The following is a 23997-nucleotide window of genomic DNA, read 5'->3' as shown; positions in this document are numbered from 1 at the left end:
GTAAAGGGGGTAATGGTGTATACAGGCACAAGGAGGCACACAGCAGCGCAGACAGACTTTATTAGTGATATCAGTACAGCAGAGGTGCCCACAGAACAGGGGAGGGGGATCCATGCCTGGACCAGTCCCCTCCTTCTGCCCTGCTGGGCCTTATTAAGATGGGGCCTGGTCTGGACCAGTTCTTCCTGTTCCACCTCAAATACTGGGGATGGAGAGCCCAGGACTGGCCTTGCTTCCTGCTCCTCTTGTCTTAAATCCAGTGTTATCATTTCCTTGAAGGGATTAGATCTCTTCCCACCCCAGCCCTTAGGCAGGGAACCCAGGGGTACTGAAGAAGGGCAACTTTGGGGGACCTGAGACCTCAAGAATAGTATCCAGGGCTCCTTCCTGCCCCACACCCTTGAGTTCCCTGGGGCCCAACATGAGCAGGTGGAGGGAGGAGTGGGGCATCTTCATGGGGTCTGGGACCCAAGACGTTTGGGCTTAAGGGAGCCCCACAGCGACTGAACACCCCTGCGGACAGTCCAACCTACACGCCTGGCAACAGACTCTGCAGGAGGTGCTGGGAGGCAGGAGGTGGAGGTCTGGGAGCGGGCATCCAGACACTTCTGGTAGCGGAGCTGCAGAGGCAGAAGGTGCACTCACTTTCCAGTCTGCCCCGTGTAAGGTCCCATCACCACCCTGCTACCCCACTTGCTTACCATGCACGCAGCCTGCACAGCCTCTGAGAGGCTGGCAGCGTTAGGCTCGCACCAGAACATGTGGCAGCAGAAGGAGGCTGGGCCGGCAGCCATGATGAATGCAAAAGTGTGGACATCTCTGCCCACAGCCAGGAAGGAGAGGAAGCGTACCCGACACTCGCCTAGAACTGCCTCTGTCTGGAGGGAAGGAACCCAGTTAAAAAGGAACATCCTCAGACTCAGGCTCTTCCCCTCACCCCTAGATTCCCACCATGGCAAGGCACAACCAGGCCTTCTTCTACCCCAGCTGTTTACCTACCTGCTGGTGCAAGATAGTTAGGGTAGCAGGGGCCACACTGACATGACTTGGGGTCCACTGCTCACGGGTACTGGAGGACAGGACTGACTCCAGAGCCCCATTAATCACATCTACCCCTAGAAGACAGGGACACAAACAATACCACTGAAGGGTGAAGATACCCCAGCTCTGCCCTTGACCTTCAGTCCTACTAAACTTGGGGCCCTTGCTCCATCCCCACTCCACCAACCCACCTATGGCCCTGAGGACAATGCTGTCCAGATGTCCCTTTCTTGGTGCTCTCTTCCTCAATTTGACCCTCTCCTGTTTTTTGTTTTTTTTTTTTTCCTATCTTGAATCCTAGGCTTGTTTTCTTCACTGCCTCTGCCTCTTCCTCCAGCCTCCTAAACTGACTTGCCCCCGCTCCCCTCATTGCCCAAGGCTCTTGTGTGGTGTGTATGTGTGTGTGTGTGTGTGTGTGTGTGTGTGTTTCTAGGGACTGAACCCAAGGACACTCTACCATTAAGCTATACTCCCAGTCCTTTTTGAGTTTTGAGACAGAGTCTTATTAAGTTGCTCAGGCTGACCTGTAATTTAAGCAGGTTAAGTACCTGCTACCTGCCTCAGCCTCCCAAGTTGCTGGGATTAAATGTGTGTGCCACTGCACCCAGGCTCCTGCCCAAGTTCTGCCCTCCCCACCCGAACTCCCTTAGTGCTCACCCATGTTCAGATATTGTACTACTTCACAGAGGGATTTGACTTCTAAATCACCTAGGCCAGTACTCCCAAGAACCACACTTTAAAATTTAAAATTTTTTTGGGGGGTGGGGGGTACTGGGGAGTCAAACCTACAACACTCCACCATTGAGATCCTCCAGCCCTTTTTTTATTTTTAATTTTGAGACATGTTTTTATCAAATTGCTGAAGCTGGTCTTGAACTTGTGATCCTCCAGCCTCAGCCCCATAAGTCAATGGGATTTTGGTTTATGTGCCCGTTTTTTTTTTTTTTTTAAGATAACCATTCATGTATAACTAATTGGAACAAAATTTTTTTAAAAAAGATATCCATTTAAGGAGGGTTTACTCTATCACATTGTGCTAAATCATTATAATGGATTATCTTATTTATGCCCACAATATAATCTTACATAGGGTATTTTTATTACCACCTTATAGATAAAGAAATTGAAACTTATAGACTAGGTAATATATACAAATCACATAAAGGAATAAGGATCTGCCTTTCCCCTACCTCTTTCTTCTTTATATTCTTAGTTTTCAGAACAAGAAGGACTTTCACAATCTTAGTTCTTCTCAAAACCTTTTTTTTTTTTTTTTTGTATGAAGGATTGACCCAGGGGTGCTTTACCACTGAGCCATAACCCCAGCCCTTTTTATTTTTTATATCTGAGACAGGATCTTGCTAAATTGCTTAGGGTCTTGCTAAGTTGCTGAAGCTGGCCCTGAACTTGTGATCCTAATACCTCAACCTCCTGAGTCGCTGGGATTCCAGGCATGTGCCACTGTGCCCATATCAAAAATTTCTCTAGTGTTCTCAATGAACAAGGTGTCTTGACTTTTTTTTTTGGTTTGTTTTGGGGTTCAGGGGATTGAACTCAACCACTAAGCCACATCCCCAGCCCTTTTTAGTATTTTATTTAGAGACAAGGTCTCACTGAGTTGCTTAGCACCTTGCTTTTGCTGAGGCTGGCTTTGAACTTGTGATCTTCCTGTCTCAGCCTCCCAAACTGCTGGGATTACAGGCATGCACCACCATGCCCAGCAAGGTATCTGAATTTTAAATAAGTCATTATTCCATTAAAACACAATGTTTTCCTTCACCTGAAACTACTTTTAAACACTGCCATTTATGCATCCCACTTTTGCTTGAATGCAGCAAGAACCAATCCAGGAGTACACAGCTCAGTAGAGGCATGGGTTCCAGTCCCAGCTGTATTTGTGCACTGACTAAATGGCCTAAGACATCTTCATATAGGGTCAACACAAAAGGTACAAGCCTCTGTGGTCCATGCCCCTTTCAGTGCCTCTAAGTTCCTATTGGGAGCAGATCACATGGCTGCTTTGTGAACAGAAGACAAAGCAACGGATAAATGTCTTCCTTGAAAATCTCCTCCAATCTTGGCCTTGCATATCTTACCTCTGGCTGAATCAAGGCCAAACTCCTCTCCCAAGTGTGCAAGTCTTTCCAAAACAGGCCTCATCTGAGCTGTCAAGCCTCATAATTTTACTGCTCTCTGAGCTTCAAATGACTTATATAGCATTTATTAACATTTAATCTTGGCAAATGGACTGATAGGCAGATGGGGAATATAAAGCAAGAGAGGAGGATGCCCTCGTGGGACACAGACTGTGATGAAGGGAGAAGCCTTTGCTGGAGCGCCCTTACCACATTGGCTGTCTGAGAGTTCCAGATTCTCATCTTTCAGGTTCTGGCTGGGAAGCCTTCACCAGAACAGGGAAAGGACAAGTCTAAGACAACTCTTACTACAATACCTTGTAACTGCTGGAAACTCTTTTTTCACACTGACTGTGGCCATCTCAAGAATAGAGAGCATGTTTGGCTCCTCTCTAAGTCCCCAGTCCTAACACAGAACTTATCTGCTGAAGGAATTCAAGATGCATGACTAAGTCACCCTCAAGGCAGCATGGGCAAACGCACCTAACTGGTAAAACCAAGTAACACAGGAATCTACAGAAGCGTAATCACACAGGTAGGAGTGGATAGACCAGGTCACACTGCAAGGGAGCCTCAAAAACAGGACAGAGGGGTCTGATGTCTATGAATTTAGGTCAACGCAATGGGAAAACTCTAAGTTCACCGAGGTGAGAGGGACATCAAAGTCAAACTGCTGAATATGTAGATAACTATGGGGGTGGAGCCTAGTCTTAGAGTCAGAACATATTGACACGGAAGTGGCAAAAGCAAGGAAATGGCTGGATGCCAGAGTGCACACCTGTAATCCCAGCTTCTTGGGAAGCTGAGGCAGGAAGATTGCAAGTTCAAGGTCAGCCTGGGCAATTTAGCAAGATCCTGTCTCAAAATGAAAAGTAAAAAGGGCTAGAGATATATCTCAGAGGTAGAACACTACTGGGTTCAAACCCCAGTGACAAAAATAAACAAACAAATAAATTTAAAAAGCAATGAATGTGGTATAGAAAAAGGCTGTCAGATTTGATAACAACTCAGGACTAAAACCTACACCCTCACCATCAGTCTCATGCTCCTAATCTCTCTTATCTAGCTGTACTTGTTTTGTTTTTTCCATATCAGTTGTAGATTTCTAAAATACTATATACTTTACTTATTTTATTGTCCATCTTCCTTTGCTATAGAATGTAAGCTACTTGAAGACATGATTTTTTTTAGTTTTGTTCATTAATGTATGCCCAGACCTGGAATAGTACCTGATGTAAATCAGGTACTCAATAATCATTTGCTAAATAAATGAATCATTAATGAATGAACACTGCAGCTTCTAAAGAAGCAATGTTAAAAGGAAGGTTAAAAGGGGAATATAGATAGTCTGACCTGGTAGTACATGCTTGTAATCCCAGCCACTTGGGAGGCTGAGACAGGAGGATCACAAGTTCAAAGCCAGTCCCAGCAACTTAGTGAGGCTCTAGGCAACTTAGTGAAACTCAGTCTCAAAATGAAACATAAAAAGGGCTGGGGATGTGGTTCATTGGTTAAGTAGCCCTGGGTTCAATCTCTGGTACCAGGGGGCGGAAAAGGGAGTATAGACAAAGCAGGAAGTGATCTTAGAAACCACCTTAACCAGAACAGACCTACAGAGCTGAGTAAGGTGGTAGATTGAAGAGTATAAAAAAAAAAAAACAAAAAAAACAGACAAGGGAGTGAGGCTAATAGCTTTAATTAGAGGAGCCAAAAAGGGGTTAGAAGTTGAGGGTGAGGAGGAGGGAACACATGCAAAGGTTTACACAAAGCCTCCTGTTCCTTGAGCATGCTGTGCTCACCTCTAGCTCCAAGTTTTTGTCAGTGAATCCAACTGGAATACCTACTCCTTTACAAATCCAAGCTTTCCTTCAAAACCTCAGTCCCCACCTTTTCAAACAAGGGTTCTCTCTTTCCAAGTAAGGTTTTGGTCATTAAAATCAGCATGTTTTGAAGCAAAGAGAAGAGATTTAAAGATGGCCAAGGTTTGAGTTCTAGGACTACCATTTTTGGCTCTGTGGGTAATTTGAGGCAAATCTTGTTCATTTATCCTTTATTTGTTTATTCATTTACCTCACGTTTATTTCTTCCTTGGTGTCATTTGACACATAACACCTGACACAGACACTCTGGGAAGCGGTCCTTATTTTTCCCTCCCATCTCTTTCCTACTCTCACTATCCTTGGAAGTGTAATCTTCTTCCACCCATTCATTAAATGTTGGAAGGCCCCAAGGGTAGGCCCACACACTTCTCTTTAGCTCTACCATCTAGCTACAGCTACTGCAAGGGCATCCTAACTGAGCTACCTACACTCATCTCTAACTTCTTAACATCTTTCTTCATGGTACAGCCAAAGTGAGCTTTACAAAATACAAATCTACTTATGTCCAGTACCCTCCTGAAATTTTTTCAATGATGTTATGGTTTGGAAAGTGTCCCTTAAAGGTCCATGTGTTAAAGGCTGATCCTCAGCCTATGGCACTATTGGGAGGTTGTGGTACCTTTAAGAAGCAGGGCTGTGGGCTGGGGCTGGGGCTGGGGTTCAGTGGCAGAGCTCTGGTAGAACCCATGTATGAAACAATGGGTTCAATCCTCAGCACCACATAAAAATAAACAAATAAAATAAAGGCATCTACAACTACAAAAAAAATATTAAAAAAAAAAAAAGAAAAGAAAAGAAGCAGGACTAGTATGAGGTCTGCAGGTTGGGGACATGCCCTTTCCCTTTAAGAGGACTATAGGACCTTGGCTTTTTCCTTTCTCTTTGCTTCCTGACCATGAAGTGAATCTTCCACATGATCCTGCATGATATGTTGTTTACTACAAGCCTAAAAGTAATGGAGCCAACTGATCATAGGCTAGAACCTCTGAAAATGAACCAAAATAAGTCTTTTCCCTTTATAAATTGATATCCCACGTTTTTGTTATAGTAATGGAAACTAACAAAAATGGCTCCTTGCTGCCTCCTAGCCTGAAGATGAAATCATTCACCTGGTCCCTGAGGTTCCTCACAGCCTGACCACTGCCCAGCCCTCAGCCTGGCCTTGCTCTGCTAGCCTTCTTTCAGTACTTTCCAAGTATCAAAGTGCCTCCCACTCTGGACCCTCACACACACTGTTCATTCTTCCTGGAATGCCTTTCCCTACCCTGCCCCTACCTCCATCTCATTTTCCTACATTGTTTTCTATTCATGTTATTTACTTCAGTTCAAATGTCACTTTCACAGGGAAGTTTCTTCTGATTCCCCAGAATAGATGAAATTCCTGTCACATCTTGCTACTTTCTTTCCAAGAATAAATAAATTTATTATTACCTTTGCATTTATGTGATTATTTGGTTCCTTGTATTTCTACTGTAACCTCCTGCAAACTCCATGAAGGCAAGACTATATCCATTGTTCTCCCAGTGCCTAATACAGGGCCTAGCACATGGTAAACTTCAAAGGTATTTGTTAAGTGAATAAACCTACTACCTGTACCCCAAGCCCACCAAAGCTTTTGCACAGAATGCAAGGATTGGATATCCTTCTGTGCCTGGCTCAGCACCAGTCAATGACAGGTACCATTAAAGAATAGTCTCCTCAGTTTCTTATCTAGAAACAGGTTTGAATTATAATCCCAACTTCATAGTATTATCAGAAATTAAATGTCATAATATGAGAAAGTACTAGAAAACAGGGTGTTGGTGCACACCTATAATTCCAGTGACTTGGGAGGCTGAGGCAGAAGGATTGCCAAGTTCAAGGCCAGCCTCAGCAACTTAGTGAGGCCCTAAGCAACTTAGCAAGACCTTGTCTCAAAATTTAAAAAAAAAAAAAAAAAGGCCTGGGGATGTAACTCAGTGGCTAAGCACCCCTAGGTTCAATCCCCTATACTAACAACAACTAAAAAGGAAGTACTTGACAACAGTAAAACATGGGCCAATGGTGCTTACTGCTTCTTTCTCTGGATGCTCACAGCCCACAGCTGGTGCTATAATACCAAACCCATCTTCAAACTGCTACCTGTTATCTTCAGTCACCTACTACCTGTACCCCAAACCCACAAAAACTTTTGCACAGAATGTAGGAGTGGGATATCCTTCTGTGCCTGGCTTAGCATCAGTCACATGACAGGTGCTCAGTGAAGGCATGCTGACTATTGCTATAAGTAAGTCACAGGGTACAGCCAAGACAGAGATATGGGGAGATGGGATGAATTCTGAAGGGCAAGGAGACACCAAGTGTGAGGAAAGTCCACTAGAAGAAGCACTGGAAGGTAAAGGGCAGGGGCAGAGCTCTGGGATCAGGTTGATGGTCCCTGGGTAGAAAGGACACACATACCAACAGGTTTAGCAACAGGCACATTCCCCAGGTAATAGACTTGGAACTTCTGTACCAATTCATTCTTAGGTGCTGGGAATTCCACTGTGGAAAGAAGAGGAGAGTCAATTGTGATGGTAGACCTTGCTTAGACCTCATCTCCAACAACCAGGGCATAACCTGGACATTTGCCAAGCCAAGGCCCCATCTCCACTTCTCCCTGTTTTCCTTTAACCAAAATCCCTTCACTATTTGATCCAAAGTACTCAATCTCTTCTTTGGTTGCCCCACCTTTGCCAACAAAGTTGAGCTGGACCTGGTGGGATTGTGACACTGACCTTGGAAAGGGACATCCACAAGTTTAGAGTGGTCCAGAGACAGTCCATTTACCAAGCAGCGAGCATTGCGCCGTTCGGCCATGATCTGAGGAAGGAAGGAATGGACGGGGGGGGGGGGGGGTGTCTATTAGAGCTTCATGGCCATGAAACCCCCCATCCCCTCAGTGACTGCACCCACACCCTTGTAGAGCAAAGGTGGCAGCTGGTCCAGGGAGTGGAGGGGGGCCGTGCCTTAGAGCAGATCTCATGCAGGCTGGTGGCGATGTTCTTGGCAGGTGCCTCACAGCGAAACACGTGGCACTTGAGCATCTGGGTCAGCTTATCACGAGCTACGTAGGCAAAGTCCCTGTTGGGGGAGGGGCACCTCAGTGTCTCCCAGAGCCATCAAGTGCTGAGCCTGGCCACCAACCCACCCACATCCTCCCTGCCCATCACAGTTCCAAAATAGTTTCTGCCCTTGGACGGTGCCCTGTAGGTGCTGCCTTCTGGAGGGAGGGTAGACAGGCAAGCATGCTGAGGAAGGGCATAATGGTCAAGCACAGCAGGGAAGGAAGGGGCAGGACAGAACAGGGGAGCTAGGGTGCTTCAAGGTGTCTGATCCAGGTGAAGGAGGTGGGGATGGTCATGGCAGATAGGGATAGTACCTCTCCCTGGGTCCGGCAGCACAAGAGAGGCAAAGAACAGAGTTAGGGAGGAGGACTTGGACTGATAGATGAACCCCACCCTCAAATCCCAGGCCCTGCTCCCACCTTCCACTGTCCCGCCCAACGCCCCACACGCGAATGCTGATGATGGGCTGGGCGTGCAGCAGTGCCTGGCTCTGGGGTTCCACCAGCTTTAGTGTCTCGTCCTCCAGCTGCAATAGCAGATCCTTTCCCTGCAGGCCCAGAAAGCAGACATTCATCATTAGTATCCCAGCTGGGAAGACAGCTGATTTCTGCCACTTCCAGCTCAGGAGACATCAGCCACAGCTGGGGGGTTTTTGCTTTGGTGTCAGTCCACCCACCTGCGGGCCTCACTCTGGTAGAGGTCACATGTCCTCTCTCCCATAACTCTTTTATCATCCCCAGGCCTCCCCCAATCCCCCCTTGTGCAGGTAAGCTCTCCCATCTCCCACAATTCCCCCACACTCCCGCAGCACCACCAACTCCCTGGCTCAGGCCCTCACCTCCCCCCAACCCCCAGACATGGGGTCATGCAGATTATTTTTGTGGTAGGAGAGCTGACGGATGCAATTGTTGACTGCCACGCTGCTGCGTCCTGGAGCCAGCTCCTCCTCAGTCATCTCCACCCAGCCTAGGGAACGCACGGCGAAACACTGCCAGACACAGAGAGGATTGGGGTAGAAAGTCTGAGCTGAAACTGGAGATGCCCTGGGCACAGGACACAGAATTTCCTGTCAGGTGGGAGGGCATTCTGAACTAAGACTGAGAAGCCCCTTACATAGGCTATGGTCAAGGAGAGGAAGAGCTCAGGGGAGACCCCTGCTGGTACAAGGAAGCATCTAAGACTAGCCTGGAAGGGTTTGTGGCAGATCACTGGCTGGTTGGATTAAAACTGAAGAGGCTCTGTGCTAAAGACTAAAAGAACTCCTAACTTAGGACCTGGAAGCTTCACGAAGACTAAAGATACCCTCGCAGCACAGCATGAAGGGATGACCTGCATACCACACAAGGGGTTCCAGTCTGAAGAATGCGTACTAGTCTGGAACAAACCTTGATTCCTGGGTTGGCATTCCGTGGAGGCAGCTTCTCCTTCTCTTGGGGCAGTGGCTCTGGGCTGGAGGCAAATGGTAACACTTGACATGGTGCCCCCTATGTGGAGTCATCCCAAAGCCCTTTCCAAAGAGACCAACGCATTGCTAGCCCACTATGTCTAGTGATTCACCTGAGGCTCTGAGCTGGGAAGGGTAATGTCCCCTCCTCAGGGTCCTTCAATCCCAGTTCCATTGGGGCCTCCTCACTGGGTTCATCCTTGGGAAAGAGATTGAGGAATCAGAACCAAAATGATGTACCTTCTTCAGCTATCTCTATAGTGAAGCAGGTCCCCTCACCTACCTTCCAAAACTCTCCATCCTCAAAGCCTTCTCCATGGGCAAAGCCTGTCCAGGTGAGCTGGGAGAGGGGATGGGAGAAGTGAGTGGTTTTTTCATCCTGTTCTAGCATCACACACCCTCTCCATCCCTGGTCAAGAAACAATAGGCCATTGAGCCTTACCTGGGACTCCTCTTGGGGACTGTTCCCTTGTGAGGGGGAAGCCTGTCCAGGGGGTTCCCACTGGGTGGTCCCTGTCGGGATGTGCCAATAGTAGGTCCCTGAGGTGTCCTGGACCCTCATCCATCCAGCCGGCAGGTCGGAATCCGTCTCGAAGGCGTTGGGGTTCCAGAAGGAATCTGCCAGGTGGGAGGCTTGGTAAGGGTCAGTCCATCCAAAAAATAGATAGCAGATCCTAAGCTCAGTCCTCTCCCTGAGACCCCATGTTTGAGAATAAGGGGTGGGGGAAGGGCTATAGCACAGCATGGTTCCTGCTTCCTTCTAGAGCCTACAGTATTGATTCACCTCATGGGGGGGCCACCAGCAGGCAACATGGCTCAGGTCTCCTCCTGAACTTTGCTACTGCCTAATGTGGACACATGGAGAGAAGGAAGAAAGCAGGGAAGAAAGAAGGATGGGAGTGAGAGAGAGGCTGGGTGACCCAAATTAAACTCTTATACATCATACATATCCATATCTTGGGGTACACAAAGGTGCACACACCTACTAGCTCCTGCACACATACATGTGTACACACACATATGTTATATACAAACCCTAGCACATACCTATAAATCCACAAACACAAGGGTATGCCAAATATAGAAAATACCAGCACAGACAGCAGGTATCACATACAGGTGCATATGTGTGTGCAGGGGCAAATACACACACCAACTCCATATACTTGCAAAGTGATATATATATAAATATAGCTATAGCTATATATACTAGCCCCTGACACAGGTGTGCAGATTCCACATCTCCATAACCGTACACATTTGTGGATACCACACATATAGGTGGATGCCCACTCAGACACAACACATGTCAGCCACATCACACTCATATCATGACCCCTGCCACATGTAGATGCAGGCAAATACATCATGTACATACATACATACCATGCATCTGTGACATACACTCCTCCTTCACCAGCAGAGCTAACCACTCCCTCCATGGTACCCCTCAGCTCATGCATCTTCCACTTCTGCTCTCTGTGCCAGCCCCACCCCTCATCATGCCCAGTCCTGTGCTACCCCCTCACCTGGGCTGCTGTCCTGAAGGATGATGGCCAGGAAGAAGTCCTGGGAGAACATGGTGCTCATTCCTGGCCCCTCCTGCTTTCACCCTCCCTCCTCACAGCCCCTCCAGCCCTGCCAGCTGGGCTCACAGCCTGGTGCTGGGCTGCAGAGAAAAGCTCATCCCACCCCCTTCTCACCAGGGCAGAGCGTCTGCCAGGCAAGATCCTCCCCCGCCTGGAGCTCACCAGGGAGGGGCCAAGACCACCATACTAGAGAATCTCTTTGGGGTGAGGATGGGAGTAGGAAGTGGGGGTCTCATGAGACCCTAGCCTTTCCTGCTCATACCTGTTCCTCCTGACCCTGGCCACTCTCCCCCAATCCAGAATCTCCATCCTACCCTTCAGCAGTAACTTCAATGCCACAATCAAGCCTAATCTTAGGAACACCAGGAGGCTCAGCCTCTAGGGAATACCCCAGCCACCTAGATCCCTGCAGAGCCTAAAGCTCTCAGCATAAATAGGGTGTGGCTTCAAGGCCCTCAGGGATCCTTCCCCTGCCTAGAACCTGCCCAGCAATTTGAACCCAAGGGTGGTCCTTGAGGGCCTGGACCCTAGCAAGCTTGAGGCAGGGCTTGGGGCTTCCCAGCACCACCCCCCCTCACCTTCCAGGGCCCAGCTAGGCTGCAGCGTCTCCTCGGCAACGGCAGCAGCACAGGACCGGCTGGGAGCGCCCAGACTGCTGACGTGCTTCCCGTTACCAGGGAAACCAGGAATCCTGACTGGTCCAAGAGGCAGCACTGAGGGACAGGCAGTCTCAAGACCCAGGATGCTGGGCATCAAGGCACAGAGGGGCTGGTAGTGGGTGTGGTTACACCAAAGTGTTTGCACACCTGACATGAGGTGTGCAAGGTGCTTCACAATCCTCAGCTTACGAATGAGATACGCCCACAGATGCCCAATGAGGAGGGGCTCTTTTTGCCCATCTATCTGCCTTCTAGGCAGTGATCACTATCTCTCCAATCCCCACATCAGGCTCTGGCACTCAGCTGAGACTCATCAAATGCAAGTTCCTCCCCAGAGACCCTCCATTGCACTCAAGGATTCCCTGCTAAAACCTTCCAGGAACACCAGCAACTAGGAGCCCCTGCCCTCCACAGTGCTAGGGCAGCCCTCTTTATGGAGGATTAGACACTTCTGGAATCTGGGTTCAGTTCACCATCTCATGAGTCACACACATCAATCCATCTGCCTTTCCTGTCAGCCTGTACCTTCCTGCTTCAAAGAGCTTCATCCTTCCGATCTGTCCTGGAGGGCAGCTTCTCCCCCCTTGACCATCTGGGAGGCCCTTCTGGAGCTTGGCACATCTCTCTCCAAGCACAACCCACCAGGGCCTTTGCTTCCACACACATGCATTAATTCCAGAATGTACACTTTCCTGCCTCAATTCATGCAGGCATCCACACATGAATGCAAATATTCATGTTTCATTCCTTCCTTTCTTCCTTCGTTCATTCATAAACACCTTAATAGCTAAGTCAGGTATACTCATGTGCTCAGGATTCAGTGATTTACTTAATCACTGAATGAGTGATTAAGTAAATCACTCTCCATCCCAAATCACTATCACAGTCCAGACTACTAGCATTATTTTTGTTGCTGTTGTTTTTAACCTGGATTACTGCAACATCCTCATAACTGGTTTCCATTTTCCTATCTAGTTTCCACCAATCTGCCCAAGCCCAGCCTACCTCCTCTCAATCATCTACTCCTCCATCAGATATCAGTGTAAAAGTCACTTCTTGAAAATGACCCACTCCCCTGTCCCCCACCACCACACACAGGCAGGTAAAGATTCCTCCTACACTTCCCCAACATTCCAGCTGATCATACATATTGTAGCTACTTCTGTCTCTCCCCTGGACTGTGAGTGCCAAGAGGGTAAGAACACATTTCCTGTGTAGTACACATTCCCAGCATTTAGGACAAGTACAGAACCTGGTATGAACCCAACATAGGTAGTAAAGTTCATTCATTCATTTATCATTCATTCATTTAATTCACTCATTCATATATTTAGGCATCCCATCAACAACTTTGTGAAGATCTTAGTATGCAAAGGAGAAAATAATTTGTGCTCCATCCTATTCCCATTCCTACAAGAACTCAAACCTTTGTGGCTTTCATGGTCATAGCAACAATCACAAGAGTAAGCAGTGACCCAACCCCTTGCTGGGACTGTCCCCACACTTCTACCTTCAATACCCACAATCTCCACCAGTGCATGATCCTTAAGACTCCTCTTGCCACTCCCACCTCCTTACTGAGATTTCTGCCCATACCTGCATACCATTCCCAGTTCTTGAGCACTTCTACCCCACAACTCCCACAGGCTGATAAGTGCAGCTGCTAGTGATCACCTAGAAGCCACTAAGCCTCTATTTGGCCAAGACTCATACTCCCTAGGTTTGCTAGTTAGTCACCTGTGACCTGCAGATTGACACAAGTCTCAGATTCTGTGTGGCCTACACAGTGCTTTTGGGGAAAAAAAAAAAAAAAACAGAATTAGTTGCTAATGTTTAGAAATTTGGATATTTTATATCAATATCTAATTTTCAGTTTCTCTTGAATTGACTCCTTTGAGACTACATTTTACCCGCAATCCTAAAAATAATCAGCTGGAGTGAAACAAAGGCTGTCCCTTCTTAAGGGTTGTAGGTACCAGGCTCAGTGGTACATGCCTCTAATCCCAGATACTCAGGAGGCTGAAGCTGAAGGATCACAAATTGGAGGTCAGCCTGGGCAACTTTGCAAGACCCTGTCTCAAAATATAAAATAAAAAGAGCTGGGAATGTAGCTCAGTGGTAGAGTACCCCTGAGTTCAATTCCAAGTGCTGGAAAAAAAGGGGGAGTGGAACAGGGTGGTGTGGGGTGGAATTGATGACCATCAAAAGCCACTAACTTCATAAAAAGAGATGCTTTTGGTATACTCGATGCCACCTATGAAGTGTTCTTACAAAAACAAAACAAAACTCCTCAAATCTGAATCTGATCCAAGTTCTGAAACTTTCTACTAATTTATATGAAATCTAAGGGAAAAGGAAAATGCTAAACACCACCGCAGGGAATGAGTCTGAAAAGTCCAAAAACCCCACATCAGATAACATGGTTTCTCCAGTTAAAAAAACAAAACAAACCTGAAAAATAAGGAGACAAATAGTGGGAACTTGTAGATTAAAAGAAACTTTAAGAGACATCAACCACAGACCTATTTGGATACTGATTTTACAGTCTGAAGTTCCTAGAAAGCAGGGTCATTTATTATACAACAGGGAGAATGCCGACATTGACTGAGAATTTGATGATAGTAAGGAATTGTTCAAATGTTGTAGATATGATATTGGAATTGTAGTATTTTTTAAAGAGTTTTTTTCTTGCAGAAATGCATATGCAAACATTTACAGATGAAACTGTTTGTTCAAAATAACAGGCTGGGACCCAGAAGTGGGTGGGGGCATACATGTAGCAAAATTAACTATGTATTAGTAATTATTGAAACTGGGTCAAGGGTAAACCAGGCTCATTATTCTATTATCTCTGTTTTTTGTATATACTTCAAAATATCCATACTAAATTTTTCGAAAGGGAATGGTGTGCTCTAAGTTCATCTGAATTGCATGTTTCCTGCAAAGGACCCACAGTTTGGGGTCTGGGTATGAAGTCCACTGCCTGGTGAAAATGGGAGTCTTTCCCTTTTTGTTTTTTTTGCACTGGGATCAAACCTGGGGCCTCATGCATACTAGGCAAGCATTCTATCATTGAGCTGCATTCCCAGCCCCCCAATTTTTCTAATTTTTTTTTACAGTACTAGGGATTAAACTCAGGGGTACTCTACCACTAACATCCCCAACACTCCACCACTTTTTTGGGGAGTGGGGTACTAGAGATTGAAACCAAGGGTGCTTTGCCACTGAGTTACATCCCCAATCTTTGTGTTTTTTTTTTTTAATTTTGAGATAGCAATTGCTAAATTGCTGACGTTGACCTCAAACTTGCAATCCTCCTGCCTTAGCTTCCAGAGTTGCTGGAATTACAGACATGTGCCACCATGCCCAGCCCCCCTAATCTTTACTCCCATTCACAGAATTTCTAGGTTGTAGATATAGTCTGTGATCTTCTCTGTTCCTCAGCTCTGTCCATATCTCTGTGAAATATTAGCAAATGTCAACTAATTTAAGTGTGATACACTTAATGATCAATCTTATAATACTAATATCTATCCCCCACCACACAAAAAAAATAACATAAGTTAATTCTTCCTTTTTTCCCTAACTTTTGGTCAATATCCTATTTCTGGCAAACTATCATTGCAATGGCCATGGTGCTTTGCACAAGGCATGTGGATCATAAACACAAAATACTGCCAGTCTTTCCAAAGAGACTTCTGTGTGGAGGTACTGATTGCTCCCTCCAGACCTAGCCTGCTAAAGCAGCAGGCTGCCAAGCATACCACAGTGCCTCCTGCTGTATGCATTGGTGGCAGAGTAACACAGGACCGAGAGATCAGGCCTAAATTCAGACCAGGTTTAGATCTCAGTTCTGTGATCTTCTAAAAACTACTAAACTTTTCCAGGCATCTTTTTCATCATTTGCAATATGGGCATAAATACAATATCTACATCACAGCATTATTGTGACTATTAAATATGATAATGCTGAGCAGAGGGCCAGTAAGTGCCCAATACCTAGTAAGTGTCCAATAAACTGACTAATCCATATATTAACCATGATGGCATGCATAACAAATAGATCCATCCATCATGGCACACAGGATCAATAGAGGTATCAAACTGTCCACACACTCTCTGGATGAGATAATTTGGGCAAGGACTACTGAGGACCAAGGACATGGATTCCGCAACTCACATCTGGGCTGGCCCTGGCCTCTGTGTAAAGCCTGACCTCAGACCCCATGCCCCCCCACATTCCCATGTCAAATTCTACAAGGTACCTGTGTCCTCTGGGGAGCCATAGGAGGGGCTTCCCTGGGATAAGGTAGCCCAGCTTGAGTCCTCATCACTGGCTGCACTGTTCCGCATACCAAATAGAAGGCTGGCACTTTTGCTGTGTTCCCGGGGGCCATCTGTAAGGATCTGAGGCCCAGGGGGGCCCACACTCTCCAGGGGTTCAGGCAGCCCTGGGGGAGAAGACAAGTCCTCCTCCTCGTCCTCATCCTCATCTTCGTCATCCTCCTCGGCCTCCCCTGCTGCCTTCTCCTCTCCTTCATCTGGCCCTTGCTCTTGGGTGCTGATGATAAGGCCAGGTCCTCGAAGCCCTCGGTTGGCTGCATTGTGGGCTGAGAGCTCCAGCTCAGAGTATAGATGCATCAGACCTTTGGGGCCTAATGGTGCCATTTCAGGCTCCTGGTTGGCTTCTTCTGCCAGGGTCAAGGTCACATTGCGGTTCTGGTCACGGTGGGCTGTGGCAGCCCGCCGGAGCTGGTTCTGGCCCTCCTTTAGCCATTTAGCATTGGCAGGGCCTGGCTCAGGCCCACCACCCTCCCCCATGGCACTGCGCAGGTCCTTGGGTCCCACAGCTGTGGCCTGCAGCTTGGCGTTGAGCAGCTGGTTGTGAGCAGCGTGCAAGGGCAGGGGCAGGCTCAGTGCAGGGCCTCCGTGGCTATTGGCATTAATGGCCGACTGGCTCAATGACGATGGAACAGACATGGCCTTGGCAGATCCTGTGGAGTGGGAAAGGGAGACCATGTTGAGCAGCTGGGCAGAACAGCAACATCCTTGTTTCTGTCTCAGACCTGTGCCCTGCCTCTCATCTCTCCACACTCAGTAGACCAGCACATACTGCTCTGTGTCCCATGAGAATAAGTGGGCTCAACTTCGGTCCCCGCTCCATCACCACCATCACAGGCCAGGACCAACTGTGTTGCCCACTGCATCCCCAAACTCCTCAGCCCTGGTCATCTGGGATAGCACAGTCAGTGCCTACTCTGCCCTCACCGCCACCAGCAGAGCCTCCACACAATGGCTCTCTGTGCATCCCCACCCCCAGCTCATCCAACCCGAGCTTACTGTGCCAGGGACACAGCTGGTATGGGACTGGCTCGTGTGTTTTGGACACTGGACACTTAGTGTCCCTTTCTTCCTGCCACACTGCTATCCTAAGCCCCATCAATGTGAGCTCCCCAGGATGTTTGAATCATTATAAATCTCTGAGCTCAACCAGCTTCCAAGCCCTCCCTATACTAGGGCCTGTGTGGCAAGGGCGAGTAAGTGTAGAGCCAACCTCCAGAGCATGGCAGAGGAAGGACGGTCACAGAGAAAGGGACTTGAGTTCCAATTCATGGTTCCTTTAGCCAAATAAAGTTATATTTTGGTGACTATTTCTATGAAATCTCACCTTGGGCACCAGTTCCCCCTTACAGCTATTAAAATGACCCATGCCTGGGTCACCATAGAAGCCTTTGACCTAAACCCTCCAGCCCTTCAGGTCTTTGCCCAGATGTTACATCCTCAGTGAGCCCTTCTGTGCAGACTACCACTCCCCTCCTCAGCAATCCCACATTTTTCCCATGCTAATTTAGTATTTATTTTATTTAATGATAAATAATTTTGACCCTAATTTAAATTCCATGGTGGTGAGGATTTTTTCTTGCTCCTACCCACACAAATACAGTATGCTTAGTGCCTGAACAGTCCTGGCACAGAGTAGGAAGTCAACAAAAATGTGCTGAATGAATGTATGAGTCTGGCCTCACATCTCCTCCAGGCCCCATTTTAGCATCTCTTCTGCCAGTGTCAGAAAAAATTTGGGTTATGTCTCTGTCTTAGAAATGGTTGGTGATGCCTCCACCTACCTCCATGTAAGTAGCACGTACTGCTCTGTGTCCCATGAGAATAAGTGGGCTCAACTTCTGCCTGTTAGGTAAGAGGATCTTCTATTCTACAAAAACAGCCCACCCTACCCACTTGTTCAGATGCCCTCCTCACCAGCCCTTCACAGACCACATCCCCACCATGGAACCCTCTCATTCTCCCTGACCTTCCACTGCTCTGTTATTCTCTTTCTCTGATCCCCACTATAAAATGTGCCCTCCCAGGACCCTCACTGTTCCCTCCATCTCCCAATTCACTTCTCCCCACCAACCACAACCCAATTATTCCCCATCCTAAGCCCTCACCACAATCCTGACTTCAGCCATCCCTACCTATTACTCTTCTTCCCCAACAGCCTCACACAGAGTTCTCTCCTCCTAACTGACTGCCCTTTCCCCAACACAGTTTCCCCTCACTGACCACCCCAACACACACCACAGTTCTTTGTTTCTGTTTTGTTCTCAATTTCTTATCTCAGTTCCCTAAATCCCTGTTCCTCCACTAAGGAGCTCTTCCCTACTCCCCATTGCCCCAATACTTTCTACCTCCTGTGCTTAGAACAGGTGTTATACTGCCTGAGCCAGGCTCCCCCATCTCTTTAGGTCTGGTGCATGGTCCTGAGGCAGGAGCCACAGCTTCCCTTTCCATGGTTTCTAGCTCCTCAAATCCTAGTGGTGAAGCTATGCATACGTAATAGAATAAATGGAAAACGGTTTCTGTCAATGTGTCTGCCTCACGTGTAATTGTTAATCTGCTCAATGTGGCTCCACCTGGGCAATGAGGAAACTCATGGTCATTGGAATAAAGGAAGAAAAAAAAAATAGCTCTGCCTCCACCCAGAACCACAGTAATCTTCCAAAAATGGAAACCAGATTGTGTCACTCTCTAGTTTAAAAAATTAAAGGGCTCACCACTGCCTTTAGGATAATGTCTGAGCTTATTATCAGGATACCAGAGAGTCCCTGTGAGCCAACCTCCAGGACCTCTCAGATCTCCTCCTCCTTCCTGCCTCCTACATACCTTATACTCCAGCCACATAAACTGTGGCAGATTCTGGAATGTGTCACACGTATGGAACAAAGCCCTGGATCTTTGTTTACATCGTTCTCTCAGCCTGGAATCCTGTCTCCCCTTGTGAGAACCTCTACTTGTATTTCAAAACTTGGCTCATTTCAAAACAGCTCCTAACCAATCTTTCCTGTACTCTCCCCACCCTCCAGTGATTATTCCCTCTTGTGTCCCATAACATCCAGTACCACATGGTATAAAAGTATCTGAGACCATGTCTTATTCAATTTTGCATTTCGATTACCAAGGAGAGTGCTGTAGATCTACAAGAGTGAGCTGTCATGTGGAAGGATGGAGGACACAGACACTGGGTTGGGAGGAATTAGGAACCGGGAAGCTTGAAACTGGCTGGGAATCAACACCAAGAAAGCCTGTGTGGTCCCACAGGGTAGACACGGGCAAGGCAGTCTTAGGGAGGGTACTACAGAATGATGAAGGGACCGCTGAGAGGAGGCTCAGATGGCATAGGAGTCCTGGACAAATGAGGCTAAGTCCAGAAAAAGGGAGACAGGGGAAAATTCACTTAAACCAACATTCTGTCTTACGACTGTTTGAAGGTGGCATCTCCATAAGTTTTAGGAGGTGGAAGAACCCATGACTCTGACAGTCAGAGGGATGACAAGCCCTTCTCTGAAGCAATGGTGAAAGGAGTCAGGTTCTCAGTGGTCAGGCTAGGACCAACTTCTTTAGCACATGCCTTTTGAAGCTAGGAAAGTGAAAAGCCAGGTTGACTTCAGGGCAGCCCTACCAACCTGGTCACTAGGGCAGAAAGTACTGCGAATGGAATGAGGAAGATCTGCTGTAAATGCTAAAGCCTGGACATCATCCCAGGTGGTGTGGCCATCATCATCTCACTTTTTGAGGTCAAAAAGGTGACCAATTAGCCAGGCAGGGTGACTCACACTTGTAATCCCAGTAACTTGGGAGTCTGAGGCAGGAGGATTGCAAATTTGAAGGCAGCTTCAGCAATTTAAGATACTCAACAATTTAGTGAGACCTATTTCTGAAAAAGAAAAAAGAAAAAGAGACCAACTGATCGACTTCTTCAAGAAGGAGCACAGCTCAACCTTTCCTCTCCCACTTTGAGACCTGGAGTCTCTCAAGGTATGGAAAGAGCCAACAGGTTCTAGCTCAAGGCAAGAAGATGGACTGGAACTAAAGAAGTGGTACTAAGCCTAGAAAAGCTACTATTAGACCACAGGAGTAGAAGCTGAGTCTTGTTCTGTCAGGGGTCTTCTACCCTGACAGCTTAGTAGATTCCCTGCACAGAGCTAGGCATAGGGAAGGGTGATGAATAATAAAGAAATAGTTCTCTCCCTGGAGGAGCTCACAGTCTAGGGGAAAAGAGTCACTGAGCAACTCCTTACAATGCAGTGAAATGCCAATATCTGGAATAGCATCTGGCACCTATGTGCACTTCCTATTTATCAAACAAATGATTGAGTGTTGTGACGGGGGAAGAAAAAAGCACCACCAAGCCTGGGACTTACTCTAGCCCAGCATCAGTGAAAGCCTGTCTGAGCCTAGAGCACAACTTTCCTTGGACCACCCCTACCAACTCCCCCTCCTCTCAAAGATCAACTGCTCTTCTAATTACAGAGGAAAGGGAAACCATTAGTTGGGGAACACCCTCAAACATACATCACCAACTTCAGTCCCTATCCTTGTTAATCCAGCTTCCTTTCCTAGAAAGACTCAGTAACAGCTCCTACAAAGGTCAACATGACCCCATGTCATTTAATCCAATGGACACTTGGTCATCTTGGTTGTACTCTCAGTAGCATTTGACCCCGTGAACTCCTCATCTAACTTTCATTCATGGCTCCCACACTCTACATTTCCCAGTTTTCTTCCTACCCTTCTGGTTACTGTTTGTTGGCTTCTTAGACTCCTTTGCTGGCTCATCTTCCTCTACCAGCCATTACAGGCCGAATTCCTCAAAGCTCGTTCTTCTGCCCTTTTCTCTTTCTTATCCCATCTTCAGTTCAGGAATTCATTCATGCCCACAGTTTCAGTTGCTTTCTAAATACTGAGGACTTCCAAATTTACATCTCCATATCAGACTCTTCATCTGAGCTTCAGACATGTACATTAACTTTCTACTCAACAACTCCATTTGAATATTTCAAAGACTGCTCAAACTAATATTCCCACTTGCATTTCTCCCCTAACTGGTCCTCTTTCAGGATCTGGGATTGTGGAATGATATGACCAGCCATCCTGTTGTGCAGATCAGAAGTAGGGGTACCATCTGAGATACAATCTTCCCTCTCATTCCCAATATTCAATCTACACCCAAGTACTGGTCATTTTCTCTTTGAGAAAAATGTCTGGACTTCATCTACTCTATACCTCACTACCATCAAAAAATTAAATCAAGGTCAAGGACTTTAAGGTCAAAAATTCTTTTTTTTTTTTTTTTAAATTGCATCCCCAGCCCTCACCTTTATTTTTTATTTTTTTTAATGTTTATTTTTTTTTAGTTTTCGGCGGACACAACATCTTTGTTTGTATGTGGTGCTGAGGATGGAACCCGGGCCGCGCGCATGCCAGGCGAGTGCGCTACCACTTGAGCCACATCCCCAGCCCCAAGGTCAAAATTCTTAGCATGGTTTAAATAGTCCTGCTTAGCCTGACCCCTACCTTGTCCCTTCTGCCCCCAGCTTTGGTTTTTATCCTCTCTAGCCTCAGTGGTTTTGACTCTTTGAAATTCTCTTCTTCTGTATGATTTCCCTTCTGCCTGGAAGCTTCTTCCTCTACTCTCTTACTACAACCTCTACTCTCTTAGCCTAATGAACCCTAATTCTCCTTTATATCTGTTAGTTCAAACATCATATTCTTTTGACCCTCTCTCCTTATTCCCCAAGCAACTTAGCTTCTGTTTTCGGGTGCTCTCAAAGCACCATACAGCTTCCCTTTGTGTTTATTACATTTGTAATGTTATACTTATTTGATTTCCCTTTCAGCTTCATAAACCCAATCTATTTTGCCTATAATTATATCTTCAGTACCTAACACAGTGCCTGGTGTATATTAGGTGCTCAAATCCTATTTGTTGAATGAGTAAACGTCATATGCTTTTTTTAAAAGATCACTCTGGGTGCTATATTGAGACTAGCTAAGGTAAGGTAGGCAAGAGGCCCTGCTATTAGAGCTGTCAAGGAAAAAAGGGTGGCAATCAAGAGTATGTTTGATAACAGTGGGATGGAGTAAACAATGTATTTGAGAAGCATTTAGGTAATAAACATGACAAAAATTGATGAAATCAGATGTAGAGGTATAAGGGAGAGAGGTTATTCTAGAATGTTGTCCAGGATTCCAGCCTTGGAAACTGACTGGAAAGGAGTCATTTCTGAAAGCTGAAGGAAGAACAGAGTTAGAAGACTGGGATCAACTTGGGATCTGTAGGCTGGGAATTCTTATAGGAATTTCAAAGAGATGTCATGAGGACAGTGGGATACATGAGTCTGGATTTCAGGAGACAGGTCTGTACCAGATACATAAATTTTGGATTCATCAGAATATACATAACATTTGAAACTTTTGAGAGGGAATAAAATTCCAAGAGAGGAAGGGCAAAATGAGAGAAGACAGCTCAAGACAGAACCAAGAGCCTCCTCAACATAAAAGAGAGGAGAGAGCAAAGGAGATTGAGAAGCAGCAGACAATGCCTAGGAGAGAAGACAGGAAAATGTTTCAAGGAGAGTGGACTGACAGCCAACTGAAAGGTAAGGGAGTCAAAGGAGAGCGTCCACTAGACTTTAGTACTCGGAGGTCTCAGATGACCTTGGCGTGGACAGTTTCAGTGGGTGTAAGGACGGAGTGGAGTGGTTTCAAGAATGAATGGGAAGTTAGGAAGTATAAATAAGGTTTTGCCTTGAAGGGTGGAGAGCTGAAACCACAGCTGGAGGGGCTCAGAATGCAAGACACACACAGGCAAATTCAAAATAGGTTCGGATTAACCTCGGAACCGAAGGTGGGAAAACTGCTCCTAATGAATGTTCCTGACAGTGCTAGGCCTCCTGGCTGAGCTGGGGACACAGCCGGCCCCAGGGCACACCCCTCGGTCGCTGAGGGCAACAGAATGCGGCTTGACAGAGCCCTGGCCTGGGACTCCTGCGGGATTCCGTGCGGCCTGCTTCCTACCCCACCCCGTCCCCTTCCCAGCGCTAGACCTCCCCTCCCCCACCCCACCCCCAAAGCCCCTGGCTCCGTGTCCCCTACACTTGCCCCCTAGTTGTCCCAAGGAGCAAGAGGTAAAGATCAGGGGAGCGGGTGGTGTGAGGACCAAAGCGGACCCTGAGAGGGGCAAAGGCGGGTGGTCTGAAGAAGCCCGGGTGGGAGGTCCGCCCTGTCTTGGGGGGTTGGGGTGGGCTCGGGCCTGGCCAGGAGACCTGGGCCGCCACGAGGAAGGGGACTGCAGGGTAGGTCGCCTGCTGGGAGTCGGGATCCGGCCGCTGGGGTTGGGCCCCCGCAGGGGCAGCTCCTACCTGCGCGGCGAGGCCCCAGGCCCAGGTGGCGGAGGTGGCTCAGGCTGCGGGGCTCGGGCTGCGCCGCGGCTTCTCCATCACAACATCCCCCGCCCAGGAGCGCGCAGGCCGCGGGGCCGCGCCCCGAGCGGCGGAGACGCGCGGGGGAGGGGGAGGGGCGCCATCTTGGGCCAGGCGCGGGCACGCGAGCCCCTGTGGGGCTGCACTTGCTGCAGCTTTCCGGGGGCCCCACCCTGTAAGACGCGCGGCCCTCGGTGAGCACCCCGGCTCAAACCCCTTGGCCAGCGGACGTGGCTGCACCGGGTTTCCCGGGACCTCTGGGACCCCTGGCCAGCGCGGCACCGCCCTCCCCTATGGTGCCACAGACTCACCCTGCGCTCCCCTCAGGGCCCTGGCTCCGCACCCACGCAGGGCGACGCACCCGCGAGGTTGGGGCCCGAGCGGCTGTAGCTGTGCTGGGG

At 47.7% G+C, this 23997-nt stretch overlaps 1 protein-coding gene across 2 annotated transcripts; it reads right to left on the bottom strand.

Moving 5' to 3' along the window:
- Positions 1 to 42: 42 nt before the first annotated feature.
- Positions 43 to 23997, bottom strand: Apbb1 (amyloid beta precursor protein binding family B member 1). Of its 2 annotated transcripts, none has more exons than XM_027919949.3 (14): positions 23908 to 23997; positions 16100 to 16828; positions 10029 to 10204; positions 9870 to 9926; positions 9700 to 9785; positions 9528 to 9591; positions 8981 to 9130; positions 8562 to 8689; positions 8044 to 8158; positions 7813 to 7897; positions 7496 to 7579; positions 1000 to 1115; positions 702 to 878; positions 43 to 620 (listed from the first exon to the last, which is right to left on the bottom strand). In XM_027919949.3, exons 2-14 carry the CDS (start codon positions 16812 to 16814, stop codon positions 453 to 455), a joined length of 2121 nt encoding a protein of 706 aa, XP_027775750.2. In that variant the 5' UTR covers positions 16815 to 16828; positions 23908 to 23997; the 3' UTR covers positions 43 to 452. The 2 variants fall into 2 exon arrangements, with proteins under 2 accessions (XP_027775750.2, XP_027775749.2); XM_027919948.2 differs by lacking the exon at positions 23908 to 23997 and adding an exon at positions 23537 to 23626.

The sequence above is a fragment of the Marmota flaviventris genome, chromosome 9 (assembly GCF_047511675.1).
Source record: "Marmota flaviventris isolate mMarFla1 chromosome 9, mMarFla1.hap1, whole genome shotgun sequence".
Taxonomy (NCBI): domain Eukaryota; kingdom Metazoa; phylum Chordata; class Mammalia; order Rodentia; family Sciuridae; genus Marmota; species Marmota flaviventris.
Note: the sequence above shows the minus strand (reverse complement) of the source record. Positions and strands in the feature narration are given on the sequence as shown.